The following is a 20,172-nucleotide window of genomic DNA, read 5'->3' on the forward strand; positions in this document are numbered from 1 at the left end:
CTTCAAGCAACATTACAACCATTAAGCTTTGTACGGAAAACTTCAATCTCAGTGGCATACTGTCGAAACAAGTCATTCTGACAGAAGGCTAAAGAATAAAATTATTGACTGCTTTAACAAAAACTCATTACCGCATCAAGACTAGAGACATAGTAAAAGCTTAGATTTCAATAAAAATATTTTTAGTCCTTACTCCTCTCTCTTTACAGTTGGGAAATAAGGAGCCACATCACAGGTCACTGGCTACCACTCTAATATATTACACACTAGACCATTAAGGGATCTTGCTGGTAAATTATTGCTGATGTGCTTTTGTGTAATAGCTATTAAAATCCGCTAATGTTAAAAGCTTCTGTGGGGAAAAAAAAAACAGCTAATTTTTATATTATTTTTTTTCTTCAAACTAACCTTTAAAGGAATACCAGTCGCTTTTATAGTGCCCCTTTACTAAAACACAGTATATCACGGTGTTTTTAACAGCCTCAGAACAAGCAAAGGCTCAAGGTTTTCTGTGTAACTAGGTGCATACATACACACATATCTATAAGAGAGTGCGTGTGCGTGTGTGTGTATGTGTATTTAACCGTCTAGACCAAACTGCTGGCTATAAACAAACGCTTTCTGTTTACACACAGGGTTTCACATTCATACTCAGTCCAGGAAAGCTGTCACTGTGCAGGCTTTGTTTTAGGCTCTTCCCTTTGAGCATCCCCCTGCAAGTGGAAGAACATTTTACCTCTTGCCATCAGTTTCCTCTGGTAGGATTTCTGCTTCCTGATGATGTGCTTCCACCAGAGTATCCGAGTGAAGGCAATGCAGTTGAGGGCTAACAGGTTCATTACAATAATGACAATGGTGATAGTAAAGTACCACCATTTCTAAGTAAAGGTTCAGCTCACTGCTTTACTGGCAACAAGGGTTACTTCATAGCTACTGGACAACTGCACTGACTGTCACTAACTTCTTGCATGTCACCAGAAATCTATCTCGTATATGGCATAAAGACATATATTCAATTTTTTTTACCATACAGTTGTCCTCAACTGAGGAAAAATAAATAGCCAGGTACAAACCCTCGTGTCACTTTAGTAACATTGTAGTTTTTTCCTCTGTTCTAACAATGAAAATATAATTGAAGTCCCAGGAAGATGAATCACATTTTAGTGGGCAGGAGGCTCTGAAAAATAACGCAGTTTTAACAGAGCGTGGTTGACTCCAGCTGGACTGTAGCGCCCAGGACTCCCATGGTCTGGAGAGAATGATGCGGCATTGCCGTATTTTCCTGGACTTCCTGTTAGGGGACTGTTTCTTCCCGAATTCGAATAGCCTGAAGCATTTGGAAGGCCAGCAGCGATGGTTTGGGACTTGACTCTTGCCTTCAGTGCTGGACTTGGCCAACTGAAAGAAACAAAAAGTCATTTTGTGTTTTGTTAAGAGAACTGCGCTAAGGAGAGCAGTACTTTTACCCAGTATCACTTGTAGATCTTAGAGTAATGCACCCGCAGAGAAAAATCACAACTTGTAACAGACAGGTCTGAGAAGAAACAGCGACAGCATAATATACTATAGGTAGACACATTGCCTCATCAGCAAGATGTCATTTGCTCCAAAAGGGCCATTAAGCATTAAGAAACGGGTGCTTGTGAAGCACCTGGGCAATTGTAGTCCAATGTCCCCATTAGGAACGGGCACAAGATGAAGGCTGATCTGGGCTTCCTTAGTGCCACAGCTCCTGCTGTGGCCGGGCATGATCCCCTCCTCCTATTTAAAAATAATCTTTGTCTTTGGATGCCACAGAAGTTAATATTATTTTTCTATATAGCAAATGTCAGATTTGTCCTTAAATCAATGAGAACTAGGTTCTAAAATTTATTTGAAATCAGAGCAAAATATTTCCTTTGTTAAATTAAAAGGCCTTTTTGCTAAAAACCTTTCCCTTTTCTCTAAATTTTATCTTAAGCAAGGCAGAATGACCAAAGATTGATTCTAGCATCTGTGAATCATGACTGTTCTTTCTAAAACATGTTGTGTGATGCAATTTCTTAAGATGAGCCACTACAGAAAACATGCGGTAAGCTAAAGAAGGTTTTAAAAAAATAAATAAACAAACAAAATCCACCCCCCCCCACTACGAAAGCTACGCATGTAAACAGCTTAGCTAAAACCTTTTCAAAATAATTTTCTTCTGACAGACCTACTGGTATCCGTATCATTAGGTCTGATTTTTGCAGTCAAAATCCTACATACCTAAAGACAAAGTGATCTAGTGTGTAATTTCTTTGCTTTTAGCAGAGGCAGCACTGCAAAATTAAGGCAGTTGACAGAGCAAGCCTTGGCATTGTCAAATAGTTACAGGAATCATTTCTACTTATGTGACAGAACAGTGATTACACCTAAAAATCTTGCATTAAATTTTAGCACTTTAGAAGAACACTTTAGGCCTTTTAGACAGTGGACTAAGAATGAAAAAGGCCTAATAATTAACCTATTTCTTTCAAAAAATTAATCACAAATATCAGGGGATGACAGAACGTGTCTTTGAAAAGTGAAGCAGTACTATCAACCAGGTATCTGAAAATATTTGCCTGTTTCTACTCCACTTTAAATCACAGAAAAATCTTAGCTTCGTGTTGTTTCTACAAGTATACTTGATGGCCCTATTTCCGTGCACTATTTGAAATACAGAGACAAAAGAAAGCTGTTTTCTGTCCCAGTGCTCAGCACTGGGCAGCATCTCTCCTTCCACTTACCATCTGCACTTCTTTCAGCCCTGCCACATGTGGTTTCACCTCTTCCCACAACACTCCTCCTGCTCCAATCTCTGCTACCTTAACACAGTTGCACTTCTCAGCTGCTGGTTCTCAACTCCTACTCTGAGTTTTGTGGCCAATAAAGCCAGTCAATTATATTTTTAAAATTCTCACAGGGTCTCACAGAGCTTTAAAGGTTCTCTCTTTAAAGCATGTTTTGAAAACTTAATGTTTAATACCTATATTGAGAACTACTTAGTGGAAATAGTTCTCATAATTATTATAAGTGGAATTTCATGCATTTAGAAAGCTAGAAGAAACAAGAAAAAAACAGAAGTCAGTACAGGTCATTTGATGGCTTTCTGTTCCTGCCCCCTTTCCAATCTGTTGTGTGGCACTGGGTCATCTGTTTCTTTCTGAGAACTTTATCATGACTATATATAAATTGTAGGCTGTCTGAGCAAGGGACTCTTCAGTGTTCTGACCAATGTCTGTCACAATGGAAAAGAATCTTCATGCTAATACAATTACCAGAAGCCACTTGTATTAAAATTGTCACTTTGGGTCCCCAAAAGCAACAGCATTCAAAATAAAACATATAAATGCATAACATGTATTCAGGCATCCCAGCAAATGCAGTCTGCTTCCTTTGTGTAGCAAAACATGACATTCTCTCTAAAAACTGAACACACACCATCGTTCACACTAACAAGTCCTTTGGACTGGGGTAATAGAGGGTAAAAATAAAAATAGTAAGAAAAAGGTGCCTGAAGATATTCAATTCGCTTTAACATCACTCTGCACAACCTGCGTACCTCAAAGCAATACAACATCATTGTCCTGCACCCGCAACAGGGATGAATGACCATCTGACACCACAACGGCCATCAGGGCCAATGAAGGATCCAAGTACTAAGCAAGACATCAGCAAACTGAGACATCTGGCAACTGGAAAACGCTGCTGCTCTCCAGACCTTCATTTTCTGTCCAATTTGTCTGTATAGGTACACCAAAATTATTTGGAACTGCAGTGTAATGGAAGGAATGTGACTGCAGCACCAGTACACTTTCCCTATTAACACACACCAGCCAAAAAGGCTGGGTGATTAACTGCAGAAACGCAGTAATAGCTAATACAGTTGAATATTTAAAGCAAGGTTTCTGTGAGCAATAAGGCCTGAAATTCTAGCTATTCAAGGTGTTCTGCAGCTGACCCACTAAAAATTTTATTTCAACTCATTTGATTGAATTTGCAGAAATACCTTTGCCTGTCAGATGAAGAGTATGACTGCACCGCGTGCTTCCATTTGTAAGTAACTGGGTATTTCTGTGGATCAATCTCTACTGCTTCTATAGCTGCTAAGACATCACTATCCAGCTTCGAGGGATGTTCCCTAGAAAATAAACAGAACTAGATGAAAAGAGAACTATGTATTTGTTCAGGCAATAAAACATCCCAATTCCAAAATATTTATTTTTGATATAAGCAAATGGCCCGCACTCCTCTATAAACACAGTTTCCCTATGAACTTTTTCCAGCAGGCCCACACATAAATGACTGTCCATTATTACACAGCAGTCTCATAAAAGTCTCATGAAGTCACAAGCCTGCCAGATGAAAGGTAAACAGCAAAGTTAACTGAAACTGATTTGGAAACAAAGACTTCTCTTCTTCTTCCTTGTGTTTTGGATATACTATTCAGGTAATTACCTGCAAGAGAACTGTATGGCTGCTGTACAAGCACTGAAGTGCTTTAAGATGATCATTCAAGGCTGACTACAACTAGCGTTACTTAGTGTCACGTAATCTCAACCTTGCTGTCAGTGATATTATAAGAAGTATCTTGTTTTGCATACATAAACCAAAGGACAAATAAGTGTTAAAAAAAGACAATTCTTACCCAAGCAGGAATAATTTCTTACAATCATCATTTGTGGGTGAAGCCTTCAAAAGAAATTTCTGGGAAGAAAGTTCTTGACGTTGTCGTGCCTCATTAGTCTGAACTCCAGATTCCATGGCCAGCCTCTCCTTTTCTGATGGCATTTTGTGTTCTGTCCTTAACTTGGTCTCTCCTGGTTTACCTGTAACACTTGGCTCAGAAGAACTTGCCAGTGAAGCTGCATAGCAGGTGTTATCCAGATGGTCCTTGGATATTCTCACCTGACTTGTTCCTTCAGCCAGAACTCTCTCGTTCACATTTTTTTCAGTGATTTTATTTGATTCTCCTGTGACCTCTTGTTCTTGGAATGACAGGCTTTCAAATTCTGACATTAAATTGGAAACGGGCGATACAAGGCATTCTTCTCCACCATGCAAATGCTTTCTGTCACTAATTATCCTTTCACTGGACATAGGACTACAAAATCCATTTTTGCTGGAAGAAGCCGCCTTTTCGTAGTGCCTGGGGTGATCCGATGTTTCTATAATGTTTACTGTACGCTCCATTGACAAGATATCACACTCAGCGTCTCCAATAGCACCAATGCTAGGTTCTTTGGACACAATAGGTTGGCCGATATTCCGTGCTGCATTTTGTCTGTTTTTAATTTCTTCTAAGCTCATGTCATCATCATCCTCATCCAAAAATGCTCCAACAGAAATAGAATTGCAGCACTTCTTACTCTTGCCTGTGAACAATTTTAGTAAGAGCAACACATAAAAAGACTTTCAACAGAGCGCCAATCAAATAAACTAGGAACGAATACATAATCTTTATGCCTTATTCTATTGATTGAAACCCTCTCTAATTTTATTTATGCAACAGCATGAACTAACCAAACTAAAGCTACAAATGCAAAATGACATCATTACGGCTGTGTATTTTTTGCAAATAACCTTTCATATCCTAGTCAATTGAGAACTGTATTTCCTACACTCCTCACTTCAATCATTAACCAGTAACAAAAGATAAACTCAGATAAAGCAGAATAGGGTAGTAAAACGTTACTAATATAGAATAGCTTAAGTTTTCATCTCTTCCAAAGCAAAAAGGCTTATGACTACTCCAATGACTATCCTTCAGGGTCTTGTCAGCCCAGGTTTATCCCAGTACCAGAGCACCTTCAGACCTATAGTCTCACAGGAGAGGAGGAGGAAGGAGCACAAAGATTTGGGACTAGTGTGTGCCTTCCATAAACAACGGCAAGCAGTGGTCTAAGAAGGTATACAAGCCTTCCTGGGTTTTGCTCAGTGTGTCTTTCTGTGGTAAAGAATTATTCCTTTATTTTAAGAAGTTATTTATCCTGTACCTGTGGATTACAAATTATACTCTAAGATGAATTCCCAAATGCCCTGAGTAAAAAACATACTGAAGATAGAGGTTTTCTTACAAGAATTTCATTTGGGAGCTACAATCAAAGTACTTCATATGAAAGATAACAAACACTTAATGAGATCTGTTCTAATTCTCCTACATTCACAGTGTTGTTAGCTACTTTTTCAATACTATAATCAGACTGTTTGGATAACAGATTAATAATAGCAACCACAACAGGTGAATACTACTTCCCCAGGGCACCAAGCTTTTTCTCTCCCTCTTCTCCCTAGGTACAACCTGTTGTTTGTAGCATTTGCCCTTTTCTTACCAGAAGGATGTGGAGTTTTATATCTATTGCAGGTTTCATTTTCCCCTGTTTCTTGCTGAGCCTTTTCGCTCATTTCCCGATGACTCAGGTACTCTTCTAATTTTCGCAACCCCTCCTGGGAAGACAGATCAACAAAACAGCCCAGAAATTCCCAGTATTCAACCCACGGGAACCCCAGTTCATGAGCTAACTCCCTGCAATAAATAAAATAAAACGAATCATTTGTGAAGACAGAAATATTAGTTTGACAGTAACTTTTCTGAACACATTTTATCAGCTATTAGTAACACAAACGTGCAACTAGGCAACACAATTCCTCAACAATCAACAATCTGCAAAAGCGATACACACACCCTTAGCAAACATACTATCATCTGATTTTTTCTAGAATGTTTTTCAAATTTAATCTACTATTCTTAAAGTTAGCACCATAAATATTGCTATTTTTAAGCTGACTGTATCTAGACATCAGATAGAGATGAATCCCCACTGATGTAGGCATAATTTGAATGATACTCCATTCAATAGCTTTTTCTATTTGTGAATGAGAGAAGCTAGGAGGAAGGGAGGGGTTAGTTTAAAGAAAGAAATCTAATTAGCTTTTAACAAAGTAAGTTTTTTTCACATACTGCCGATACAAGGTATTTTAACAGCAAGGCCATATACCTCAACACAGCTTTTATAAAGCAGAACATATGTATTAGGATATTTTCATACTGCTTTTTTTAAGAATCCCTCAATTTTACAGAAAAAGTAGACTATGCATAATTTTAGATCTTCTGACAAATCAGGCAAGTAAATGTTTGAGAAAAGCATTCTATAAACACCATCGATTATAGTTAAAATGCCTTTTTCTTTATTTCCAAAACTAAGAAAGCTAGCTCTTACATTTCTAGCCATTGTTTACACAAAAATACAGTAAAAATCCAACTACATTATACTTTATAAATATTTCTGCCAGTAACTTTTGCCCCAAGATATTGTTCAGTAAGTAATAACCGTACACTCAGCACAAGTCTTTTGCTTTTAATTGCTCCATTGCTAATTTTTTATGCTGCTACTCTTTTAGATACCTTCCAACTCTTTCAAGACCTCTCTCCAGATCAGATTTCCTGACATTGTGAAAGAAGCCAGCTCTCTCTCGAGGTGGGGTCTTCCAAAGCCTGCGAAATTCTTCAGCCTTCAAAAAACAGAAATAATTTCAAAAAACTACCCCTCACAATATGAAGCTAACTCAGTGTGGGCTAAATGTCTCCCTATAGGTCTGTTTGCTGCCTACATGTAAACAACTCAAGTTCTGCCACAAGCATTGCTCAACTCTAGCTATGAAGAATCTCATATTGAATCTAAAGTTACTCCTCCCGGTATTACTGGTTACTTTGATCTCATAACTGCTTATTAAAAGAGTAAGGACCATAACGTACAACCACTTTGAAGTAAACTCTACAGATACAAAGTTTGCCTGGTTGTAATCCGTGTGCAGCAGGAAACAGGTATGTCTTATAATTTTCCCATGCCATTATAATTTCATTTAATGGTAAATGCTCTCTTGGTCACTGGTTTCTAGGATGCAAAGGTGATATTTTTATATGTATATATTTAACTTCACAGACGATACCATTACTAGAATAAATTGTCGCTGTTTATTTTGAAGTTTGAATTTGAATTGCTGAAAGGAATAAACAAATGGATTTTTGTAAAATCCCAAACTTTATGCCTTTATATGACAAGAATCAGCAACAATGACTGAGAATTACATTCAGACATTAAAAGTATATGTCAGTAATCAAAACTGTTTACAGTTGATTACACGCTAGGTAAAATTTTTCAGAGTATAAAATATTCATTTCTGTCAGGAGAACAGAAAATTGACCAATAAGCATATTTAGAAGAAAAAGCATTAAGCATTTTGGTAGAAGTCAGTCCTGCAAGAATTCAAGCATTAGATGACAAATTCCTCAATTGTATTTATTCACTATTTCTAAAGCCATCATACTGCCAGCACGTTCATTTTAAACAGATAACATATTTAACTGGTATCTAAGTATTCTTCCCGAAAACTAGCGACTTTGCTTTTCCACTATACAATCAATACTTCTCCAAAGCTATCCCAACACCTACTACTTGGTTGTCAGTTTTTCCATTTAGAAAAAAATATTAATGTTAATTCAACAAGCAGAGGTAATAAACTGCTTCTAACATCCAGTATCAATTTCTAGAAATGAGATATAGTTAAGATTTTTTAAAATCAATGCATAGCCACATTGAAAAGCTTTGTTTCATATTAGAAAGTTAGTGCAATTATTTGTAAGTCAATAAAGGTTTGTCAAATGGTGTTCTTTGAATAGATTCTAACAGGACAAAGAAAAGAACAACTTTCTTTTGACTGAGCTTCCACTCTTCTTATTTAGACCACACGTTTCTATGTTTTCAGCAATAAAAAACATTTAGAAGTTTATGTGCTTCTCCCTCTCTCCAGAGGAAGACCCATCTCTTCAAGAAAAAGAGACACAATCTGTAACAGAAGCAAGCTACACCACACAATGAACCATGGGTGGATCTTCTATCTTTATTGAAAAAAAGGCAAAAATCGGTATTAAAAGTCATATGAACTTCTCTGCTTACCTTTGAGGGGCTCATGGGGCCTGCAAAAGCTCTTATCGACAACACTGGATCTTTGGGGCTGCCAGGGTATTTAGATAAAGTTCTTTGGGGGCCATCGTCTGTCTGATCGGGTGACCATGGTGCACCAATTACAGGAGCTGAGGAATTGTCTTCTGCTCTCAAGAGTGGTACATAGTATCGACCTAAAATAAATAATACAAAGCTTTCTTTGGAAGTTTATGTTACATTAGCCTGCTGCTTCTTCCTAGAATATCGATACACCCATATACTTAGCCACCTGACTTTATTTCGTCAGTAAACTACTTGTAATTCAGACTCACTGGTTCAATATTTATTGCCTGCTTTCAGATTGTATTTTAGTACAGGCTCCCTTCTGTCTCAAATGCAAAAATACCTGCATTGATACATACATCCCTTCCCTAAGGATCTTCAAATTTCAAACCCGCCTTTTGCAAATGCCTAAACCCACATGCGACAAAACAGTGAAAAGTTCTATGTCATAGAAATTACACGACTCCCTAGCGTGACAAATAAATCTCTTGCTCTGTAAAGGCTTTTTGTTTGCTTTTAACTTAAACTCTCTGCTTCAGGCTGGCTGCAAAAAATAAGGGCCATGCCTCTGTTATAGAGCTATGAGGATAACCTTGTGATGACAGAGGAAGAGTTCTGACCATGTAATTTAAAAGACAAAAAGTTTTCTGTTCCTTGTCAGTTTCAGTTTCTCTTTGGTTTTCACAGCACTGTACAGTAGCAACATTTATGAACAGGAATGCCACAGAAAGCAAACAGAATACAAGACAGCAAAGAGCCAAAATACATGCCTGATACAGTACAAAACTCTGAATACAGACCTTTCAAGTACTCTCTTAGTTTTTCTTTCAATTCTGCAGATTTATTCTTGCTTCTTTCACAAACTACCTGTTAATATAATTTTAGTTGTTTGTTAGCAAAGCATAAGATCAATCTCGAATCAATTGCAATGTGCGTTGTTTTTGCATAGTCACATTATTGGGCTCTACCCATCTCATCCGTTACTTTTAATTCATAGCAGAACAAAGCACGAAGATACATCCACATCCATAAAATGGGTACGTAAAGAAAAGGCAGTGAATAATAAAATCTAGAACTCTTCCCCAGACACAATCAACATAAAAGATTTTAATATTATCAAAGATTTACACTCTCATCATGACACCAGTACCTTACAAATCTTCTGCCTACAGTAGGTTAGTATATGTTCGAAATTGAAAAATATTGATTAGGCATAACATTTTTGGTTTCGCTGTGGACACGAAGAGACTTACTTCTGCTGGAGTTTGATCATATTTGTTTCTTGGATTTTTTACAATAGCTGGGTGTGAGGTAAGCACATTAACAACGTCCAAATTCCCAAACTTGCAGGCAAAATGCAATGGAGTATCAAATCCCTGCAGTGGGAAAAGGGGAAAATTCACATGCATTTGGAAACATGAAGTCAATCACACATATTTTGAGACTGGGAAAAGTAAGTAAGTGTCATGACTAATTATCAGGGCTCTTAATAGATCTTTTCCCACCATACTGTAGAATAATGATTATTAAAACCCACAAAATTCACGACTAGCGCATTTTGCGAGAAGTGTCCCCTTCTGTTCTCTTTCCTTCTCCCTTACACATCCTTAACGCCTCCCAGTTGTTTCCATAATAAGAAGAAACTGGCAAACATTCAAATCTTACCATTTTATCTGGTGTATTAAGGTAAAGGTCAACAATATACTGAATGCGATTTTTCAACATTATATCATTATCATCCGGATACATAAGCCTCATAAATTCAGGATTTTCCAAAGTGTCCAGTAGTAACTGGCAGATACCGGGTTGATTCTCCTTGGCAGCAACATGCATGACATTGTACCTACACCCTTCCTGAAAAAAAAAAAAAAAACAACACTGAAATCTAAACAGCTTTCTTACACCCATACGGCTTCTGATTTAAATGTGAAAATACAAACATTCCCACACTGAGTCTTACATTTAGACTTTTGTTCCTTAATAATTTATTAGGAAAATATGTTTACAAAAAAGTACATAAACATTCAGAACTACAGTAAATTACATGATATTGTGAAAACATTCATCTTTATACCCACATTATTCTTACCATTAACAACGTTATTCTTATACTCAGCTATAGTCTTTTTACATCTAGGGCAAAAATGTGGCAAAGAATGTATATTAAGATATCACATAATAAGAGGAGATAAGAACTTCAGTGTATAAAAAGAGCAGGAAAATAGGTGTGCATATATATATATAAAAAATTCAGTTTGCTGTAATATATTACATATACAATTTCAAGAACTTCACAAAGCTGGGCTGATTACAGTAATTTGTTAAAGTAAAATTGTTAGCATCTGCTAAATGGTAACTTATACATGGATTTCAGATGCAGAGCACATTTTGATACTTAATGGTGGTGCCCAGGTAAGCAGTGCTGTAGGAACACCTAGTTACAGCCTAGGCACTAGCCCGTTCCTTAAAATCATTCTACTTAAAAAAAGATTGGAATCTTTTTTTCTGGAAGGAGATCAATACTATATATATATGAAGACAAGTCTAATTCTTTCACTGTTGGATAAAATTATTCTTCCCCTAAAGAACTGCATACTCAGTTTCTTTACTCTAGCTCTTCTGGAGCAAAGCGAACTCTCAGTTACAATGAGTGACAACTTCCATGTTTCAGCTTTCAGTTGGAATCAATAAACACCGAGAAACTTTGCACTGGTGGAAACAAGGTATCTTGAAGGAAGAGCAAGAAACAACATTCCTTCCAGTTCTGCTTATCAGGCCTCAAAGCTGAATCACTAAACCAGAACTTGGATTTTTCTTTTTTTTTTTTTTTTTTACCTGTACAACAGTTGGATTGTCTCCTGACCCAATCAGATAGCGAGGGTTACTCCAAATAAGCTCTGAAAATGTTACTATATCTCCTTTCTCAACAGCTTTCCGAAGTTTAGCAGTAAGATCTTGAGTACGTGGACTTTTATAACTGTTGGCTCTCTCCTTATTAGCAGTTTCGGTCTCAGGGGAGCATAAGCCATCTATCAAAACACAAGTAACATGTTTCTAGATATACTCTTTTCAGTAATCACTATTTTTATATCCAGATGATGAAAATAAGTTTTTAATCTAAAATCTGTATTAACTTTGCATCTTTAACGTAGAGGAGTAAAAAAATTGAGGTCAGTGACAAGACATTTAAAAATACTAGTAGTTAGTAATATGGAGGGAGGAGAGCATGACTTAATCATCTTGTAAAACTGCTTCAGGCTTCAGCAGGGACTGGTAAATTTTATAATTATCAATCTGCTTCCATCCATGCTTAAAAGCAAAATTCAACAAGAAATAAGAATTTTCTGAATACTAAAATTGCTTTTGCAGTTCTGTGACTACTGAGTCCCTTTAATCTAGCAACTGGGAACACTGTGAAGTACGGTTGGTGTTTACAATTTTATTTCTGAATTTAGGAACTTACTTAACAATTAAGTACAGTTTTAATATGCTGTGCCATTTTATCAGCGTCTTATTAAACCTGAAAATCCTGAAGTCCACGAGTAAAATCAAATCCTACCGAATATAACCACAGACTACTAAGCGACATATCTATGCAAGCCATTACCAACATTTCAGCTTTAGAAGAACAGCAACATTCATGTGAACCACAACAACGACAATTGCTTTTAAAAGTAACCGGTTTACTTTATCCTAACATAGACCATAGAAACCATACGTTGAAGGCTGAACCTTATGCTTTAAAAGAAAAAAAAGCAGTCTTTCCACAGATTCCTGGGGCTCTAATTTACTTCTGTAGTAGTTCTTACAAAAGAAATGGCAGGATTCCAACATACTGTACTTCTTTTTTTATTTCTGTACATAAACTTTGGTGCGTCTTTCTTGGAAAAGCGTCAATTAACTTTCATGATCACTTCTCCAGCGACAGTATCATTTTACACAGAAGTAAAACCAGATTTGAATTAAAAAAAATAAAATATGCTTTTTACTGCCCGTTTCTAAATTATTTCACAGAAAAAAAAGTAATTAAATACTGGTTGTCGTATCTATTTATACAGTAATTTTATTGAGTGAGTAAGCTCTGGAACTGTGATCTAACATTTATTTACAGCTTACCTTACACACCACCACCACTCTAAAGGGACTTCAATTTATTAAGATGCTTCACCCTTTGAAATTTTTTCTATTCTTAGTATATTGGTTATGAAGTTGTTGCTTCTTCTCTCATAAAAAATTAGCAGACTGTGCATTGCATCTACTGCTCACAGGTGAACACCCTCACCTACCTCTGTTAAATGATCCCATTTTCACTGGAGACAAACATAAAGAGGACTTGCTTGGAGATGGGAAATAATCACAGATTCCTTTAGCAAATTTCTCAGCATCCTCTCTGTTTGAAAAAGCTTTAAAACGGGAACCCTTAATCATCTTAACAGCTTGGAGAGCTTCCTTTTTATCTTCATAAACATGTATTCTCTCTGCAACAAAGTACAATCAAAGTTAAGTTATTTCAGTAATCTCAGATTAGTTCCTAGAAACAGATTACAAAATTCTCAGACTATCCTTCCAGCTTTAGTCTCAAACTGTTTCTCTACCAAACACGGTGTAAGAATCGGAAGTCCTTTTAAATTTTCTCTCCTGGAAACTGAGAAGAATTTTACACACTCGAGCTAATACCAGGTGATGTGTGTACAGTGTTTGGCCATTCGTATCAATAAATATCTGAACAACCCCTCTAATAGATGGGCCAGCTTCAACACACGAGTATTTCACATCCAGATTGAAAAGCAAACTCAAGAGCTTATTCACCCTGCATAAGGTTCCATGTTCTCTTCTTTAGAAAGATCAACTATCCAGGTGATCCACTGACACAACTTTAAGACGTCTACACAAAACCTTAGATATTAATTCAAATACTTCTCCTTCCTCTCCTTTTGCATTAACATTAATTCGTTCAAATTAAGATATCTGAATATCCTTTTTATGAGAAATACTACCATCTCAGAGTACACAATCCTTTACGCACTACTGTAATCCTGCCACTAGGTAATGTAATAATTCCTTATTGCAGTATTCATCAATAAAATGTGAGGAATTACTGATACTTCTAGATACCATTTGGCATTAAGATAGAAAGGATCGTGAAATCTGTTAGAAGAGCTCATCTAAATTTCAACTGATGACAGTATAAATAGCTTTTTGATTGTTTATTTGTAGGATTACTTTTTGTTCTTGAGAGGGATTAAAGGCACAGGGTGGATACGAGAGTAGCAGTAGGAAATATTTTCTTCATCTGAGCCACATGGAGTAGAGGATCCTCATGTGTATCAACTATTATGGCAGAACACCTGGGATGTCTTGTAACTGTGTTTCTATGCCTCAGAAGATCCAATAAATACAGAAACAAAAAAAAATCGTTCAAGTAATGCTTAAAATACTAATACAATGGTGTTCATGTCACTTGCTATATAGAAAAAGGTCTATTTAGACGTGACTCTAAAATGCTTATCATTGGAAATAAAGGAAATTAATATTTACCATTCCTTGCCAATATGTCATCATAAACTGGACAAACACCATAGAACAGTGGAGGATCTCTGGACGGTGTCTGAGTACTAATTTGTGAATCAACACATCCTGCTCCACAGGCCGGAGCTGAACAGTTCATGTGCATCACAGCATCTTCTTCTGGAGGGTTCAGACCTACACAGTACCCGAAGTCTGCCTCTTCAGAAACACTTCCATGGCCGTTGTGGTTCGCTGCCGCAGCTTTCAAAGCCTTTTGTGCTCCTGCCCGGCTGCTATCAGACGGGACGTTTCCAGCAGCCTCCTCTGACAGAGCAGATCCTTTTCCCTCCAATGCTCCTTGCTGTTCCAACAAAGCTTGAGCCAATTTTTTTTCAAAAATAAACCTAGTAGTTGAGGTAATGGGCCCACATTTCAGTCCTGCTCTTACAATTTCTTCTCTAAGCTCATCGGGCGTGAGCTGCTTCAATCGGGACAATATGGCATCCATTGTTATTTCACCTATAAGAAAGGCAAAAAAGAGAGGAGATAAACTGTAAAGAACAACACTTTTTTTGTTTCCTGATATTTAGATGTTGTATTAAAGCCAAGGAAAAAAGTGGCTCGTAACAATTTTTTGGATTCTGATAAGATTATCACAGTTGCAGAGAAGACAAAATCTTTTTCAACTCAACACATTAAAACCATTTTTAAGCTATCAGACTTATACCAGGAGTTTATTTCCTCTCCTCTCACAACTACTTGAAAGAGTATTTACAGCTTACATTTTATTCTTGCTTTGTCCTTTTCAAATTTCTTTTGGAGTGAAAATTCAATCCAGAATATTTACGCATGAAAATTTCTGACAGGCTGAGAAATATTTGATTCCTGCCAAGAAAGGCACAATCTGTGTATGTAACAGAATACAAGAACAGGATGACTAGTTAGCCCCAGTAAGAGAGTCTGGTTAGGCAGCACCTACAGCGAAAAGCACAGCACTATTTCTATTATTTCCGTAAGAATTTCTAGCTGAAAAAAAGTATAAGGCATAAGCATGATGCAGCAACCAGGGGAGTCCATCTCTGGCCATGATGCAAGCCTGGAACTATTTACACAACATGTTGTTTCCCAGTCCCCGTTTTGAAAGCAAACAGCCAGAAGACAAGAACAGCTGATCTTTTCAGATTTCCCTCTCCGACAAAGAGCAGGAGCTGGAAGAATTCCTCCATTTCCCAAGGAAAATTCTTCTCTCTGGTATGATACTACAAGTCACCCAGCTCACTTCCCTCCCTGTAATTCACACACCTACAGCTTCCGCACTGGTCAGCGAGAAGACACTAAAACCAACGCATGATGCCAATACAAATTCCTTGCTGTGAAAAACACAGCTGAAAAATATAGGGTTTGGGCAGCTCAAGGACATAAGCAGCTTTACATTTATCTCATCAGATACTGCATCCACATATCTCCCCAAAAGCTGTGACTTTTTCCTGCTCTACACTATTCGGAAACGACAGCTTTAGGACAGACATGATTAAGCTGTCATATTCCTTCAGCTTGCTTTCACTCCCTCCTTACATTGACCCTTCCTTCGCCACCTAGCCATTGTATAGGTTATACTGGTTTGGATAGGTGTGTATAGCATTTTAAGTACTTTATTTTCAATTCCAGGCTTCATCCGCAATTTATGAAACTTACGACTATGGGAAGACACATTTGCATCTTTTCCACATGAACTGATTTGTATTTTTTTTAAAAATGCTATATTTAGAATAACACAACTCCCAATCTTACTCCATTAGAAACAACGCAACCTCCCAGGTATGGTGTCAGTACCACCTGTACTTTTAAGTTAAACCTCCTCAAAAGAGCACTTGTGGATGCACGTAGTGGTTAAGGATTGTCCACAATTTATGAGCTCTCCTGCTTTATGGGACAAGGTGCACAAGCAGTCCTTAACATGAGTCAGAACATCCACTCTGATGGGCAAGAAACTTTGTCTGGGAAAATAACGTAAGGCTTGAAGGGTGAATAGCTGCACCCTAACATAGCAGGGATACAGTACTCTAAATTCTAGATCCTAATAAGTTAATTATTCATTTTGTCAATGTGTACAAACTCAGATGTAATTCCAAAATTGCATCTTCATCACACAAGCGCAGAATAGTCAAACTGCCTCATTTTTCCATGTGTATTGCCAATAGTAGCACCACAAAACACATCAACAAAATAGACAAAACAATTTTGCTTTTTACATTACCCAAGAATTAAGCTGGTAAAGAACCAAACTTTTCATACATTAGAAAAAATCCAAACACACAGAGCAGTTTTTGTAACTTTTAGCAATATTGACTACAGTCAAGTAAAATTTTCACTGGAATCTGACTTCAAAACTATTACATTTCTAATAGTAGAAATACTATGGAAAAAGACATTAATGACAAACTTTAAGTAGGTTTTCAAGTACAGTTACAACTTGATAGTTACGTGACTTTAAGGGTTGTTTTCTTGGAGGGCCATTTCCTTTGAGAGTTGTTTGTTTTGGTTTTCTTTTTCCCCAATGTCTGATTTTAAACATCTTGTGGTTAGAGAACATACCTCGGTCCCTTAATATTTCACAAATATTAAGTAGAACCTCACTGATACAATGGGAAATGAAAGTATTTCAGCTTTAAAAAAAACCCTGAACTGTGGCAAAGCCGCATTTAATGCTGCTGAGCTACCTCCCCAAAGTATTCTAGTTCCCTTGTGATTTCTGAACCTCCAAGCAACCTCAGTGTTACAATTATCTGACTTGCCCACAAGACTGCAAAGACAGATGCGAAAGAGCTTCTCACTTATTTTTGATTCTTAATCCTTTATTTCTTTAAAATAAATTTGGTGCCATTATGTTTTAATCAAAGGATAAAATGTGGCCCTGAGGTCTATTCTAAAAATATCAAAACTTGCTATTTTAAGGATTTTCTTTTTGAGATTGCATAACTGAAAAAAACACAGTAAAAATGAAAACTCAGAGGTAAGTTTATTGCAGAAACAATTCAATTATAACACTTTAAAAGAGTCAACGTAATATAATGCCTTAAAGAATTAACTCTGGAAATACTCCTATTTTTAGGGTTCAGAACTAGCACAATTATTCTGCAGAAGTGCAGACTCTCACACATGGATAATTCATGTATGTGGAATATGCAGGCACACACAGTATCTTCCTCCTTGGCTTGCGGTTAAAAAAAAAATGTCAGCAAGGAGTGACTTTTCTGGTATCTCACATTTTGATACAACTTAGCGCCTAAAATTTTCTTCCTCATCTACGTAAGAAAAAGTACTTATTTCATGTGTCCATTACAACTCAGGCACAACTAAATCAGAGAGCGAAATGACAAAGCAGACCAACAGTGAAGAAACTAATCTTTGGTTTAAGATCCAGTAGCATGAAGAGTTTTCTACAATAAGCTTGCTGTGGAAACAGGAAAAAACATTGTTGGAATGACAACAGTCACTCAACTGTCAAAGATATGATATTCAACTAACCTGCCAACTTCTTTCATGATAACATCTGTTTTCCTGTTCAGAAATGGCAGGTTTCTCAAAGCAACATAGTTGGTTGAAATCCCATGACAGTCAATGAATTACAGCACTAGAGATTCATTTTTTTGATCAACAGTATGCTGAAATGTACACGCACTTTCTTTTTCACACCGTGCAGCTGTTTCATTGCACAAGTAATGCCCTTTCAAAAAGAATGTAATCGATTTTAAAGAATGCCAAAATTTACTTAAAAAGACAGAACTTTCATGAAATATGTTTGTATTCTGACATTAAGCTTTCAGCTAACATGGATAAGCGTTTTTTAGTTTTTAACTGCATCACCAGTTTTGATCTGTCCAAAATAAAAGGCGTGACTTGCAAACCTGAGAAATAGCAATTGCCTGTTTTAAAATAATCCTTTGATCAACTGCCATATGCAGGTGCAAAAGGTGATTATTTGAACCTTAAAATGCATATTATAACTTCAATGATCCAGAGTACAGCCAGCACTGACACCGCTACCCTTCCTAGTTTAGCATACAAGGTCTTGCAAGTTCCCATTACTGGCTTTACAAATATGAAGAACTGCTTTAACAACAAACACGTATTTGAGGCTTCTTCCAAATCAACCAAAATGTGGAAGAACAGGTATGAGATGTATTTTCCCTTGTCTTACTGCATCAGTATGAGAGATCTTAATCTGTTTCACAAAAATTTAAGACTAGTACCAAGAGAGAATGAATGGTTGACTTTTAAGGACGGCAATATTACTTTATTCCACTGCTCATTAAATCCTTCAGTAAACGAGCAATGTAAGAAAACAGACTTTTTTTTTTTATGCAGGAATTAAAACGAGAAACATCTAGCCTTTGGGTATATTTCGACTGCTAGGACTTACACACGGCAGAGTAATTGCGGCTATACAATCAGATATTTTGTCTATACTGCCTGTTGCCAAATTAGCTAGCAGTTATGAACTACGTGGCAGAAATAGAACCGCAAAACAAACTCGGAATAAACTACGGGAAAGACATGACTAAAAGAAACGGGGGAGGGGATGGGGGAAGGATGACTTCTCAGGAACGAGAAATGCAGATGTATTTCTAGAGCTAGTAAGGGACGGCAGGCCCGGCGTAGGAGTGGATTTCGCCAGCAGAGAGCAAGGAGACAGCTGGCCCTGTGGCCGTGCGACGGCAAGGGCGGGCAGCGCCGGGGGCCGCCCGCGACAAGAGGAAAGGAGCGGCAGGGCCAGGCCCCCCCCCGCGGCGGGGCCGGGGCCGGGCCCGGCGGAGCTCCGCCCGTGGGAGCAGACCCCCAGGCAGGGCGAGAGGCCGAGCGGCCGCGGGCCTCCCCGGGCGGTGCCCGGTGCCCGGCGAGAGGCAGCGCCACCCCCCGCCGCCCTCCACCCGAGTCTCTCCTCACCTGGGCGGCTCCCGCTGCAGCGCCGGCTCCCCGCGGAGAGCGGCGCCGGGGAGGAGAGGGGCGCCGGGGAGGAGATGGCCGTCGCCGCCGCCGGCGCCCCGCGGCCGCCCGGCCTCCTCTCCAGCAGCCGCAGCAGCCAGCCCACGGCGCCGATGACCGCGCAGGCGGCCAAGAGCTCCCAGCCCGGCCAGCGACCCCAGCCGGCTCCCCAGAGGGAGCCCCAGCCCCCGGCGGCCCCGACCCACCGCTCCATACCCCAGCCCGCGTCCCGCCCGCCGCACGGACACTCCCCGCCGGCCCTTCGGGGACGGTACCTCAGCGGCCTCCCGGCTTCCGTCTCGCCTCCCGCCCCGCCCCGCCCCTCAGGCCCCCGCCCCGCCCGGCGCCGAGGCTGCCCGCCTCGCTGCCTGACGGAAAAACACCGCCGCCCCGCCCGCCTTCAGCCCACCTCAGGCGGCGCAGCTGCTGAGGAAGGCTGTTTTCGGTGAAAAAAAGCGGCTTTCGGCTGGGCTCCGAGCGGGTGGAGACGAGGAGGCTCCGCTGATACCGCACGGAGAGATGCCTTAAAGAACGCAGGACTCGACAATGTCGCAGCACCTCTCTCCCCTCCCCCGCCAAAGTATTCGTAAATTTAATTGTAAATATACTTACAATATACGCATATTACAATATAAATATACACATACGTCCCTTCACAGATCTAAAC

At 38.7% G+C, this 20,172-nt stretch overlaps 1 protein-coding gene across 1 annotated transcript; it reads right to left on the minus strand.

Moving 5' to 3' along the window:
- Positions 1-1,050: 1,050 nt before the first annotated feature.
- On the minus strand, positions 1,051-19,734 carry ANKLE2 (ankyrin repeat and LEM domain containing 2). The gene is made up of 13 exons (XM_082491466.1): positions 19,467-19,734; positions 14,550-15,038; positions 13,298-13,489; positions 11,847-12,040; positions 10,677-10,865; positions 10,265-10,387; positions 9,812-9,878; positions 8,961-9,142; positions 7,409-7,515; positions 6,336-6,529; positions 4,652-5,378; positions 4,013-4,144; positions 1,051-1,398 (listed from the first exon to the last, which is right to left on the minus strand). Exons 1-13 carry the CDS (start codon positions 19,717-19,719, stop codon positions 1,161-1,163), a joined length of 3,087 nt encoding a protein of 1,028 aa, XP_082347592.1. The 5' UTR covers positions 19,720-19,734; the 3' UTR covers positions 1,051-1,160.
- Positions 19,735-20,172: the final 438 nt, after the last annotated feature.

Source organism: Vanellus vanellus (genome assembly GCF_965231255.1).
Source record: "Vanellus vanellus genome assembly, chromosome: 16".
Taxonomy (NCBI): domain Eukaryota; kingdom Metazoa; phylum Chordata; class Aves; order Charadriiformes; family Charadriidae; genus Vanellus; species Vanellus vanellus.

What these genes read in the sequence shown, in the direction of transcription:
- ANKLE2 (XM_082491466.1), bottom strand. Translation starts at nt 19,719, where the DNA reads ATGGAGCGGTGGGTCGGGGCCGCCGGGGGCTGGGGCTCCCTCTGGGGA. An exon ending in TGACATATTGGCAAGGAATG is followed by an intron (nt 13,490 to 14,549) that starts GTAAATATTAAT and finishes ACTTTGTTGCAG; the next exon opens with AGAGAATACATGTTTATGAA. An exon ending in ACAATCCAACTGTTGTACAG is followed by an intron (nt 10,866 to 11,846) that starts GTAAAAAAAAAA and finishes TTTTTTTTTCAG; the next exon opens with GAAGGGTGTAGGTACAATGT.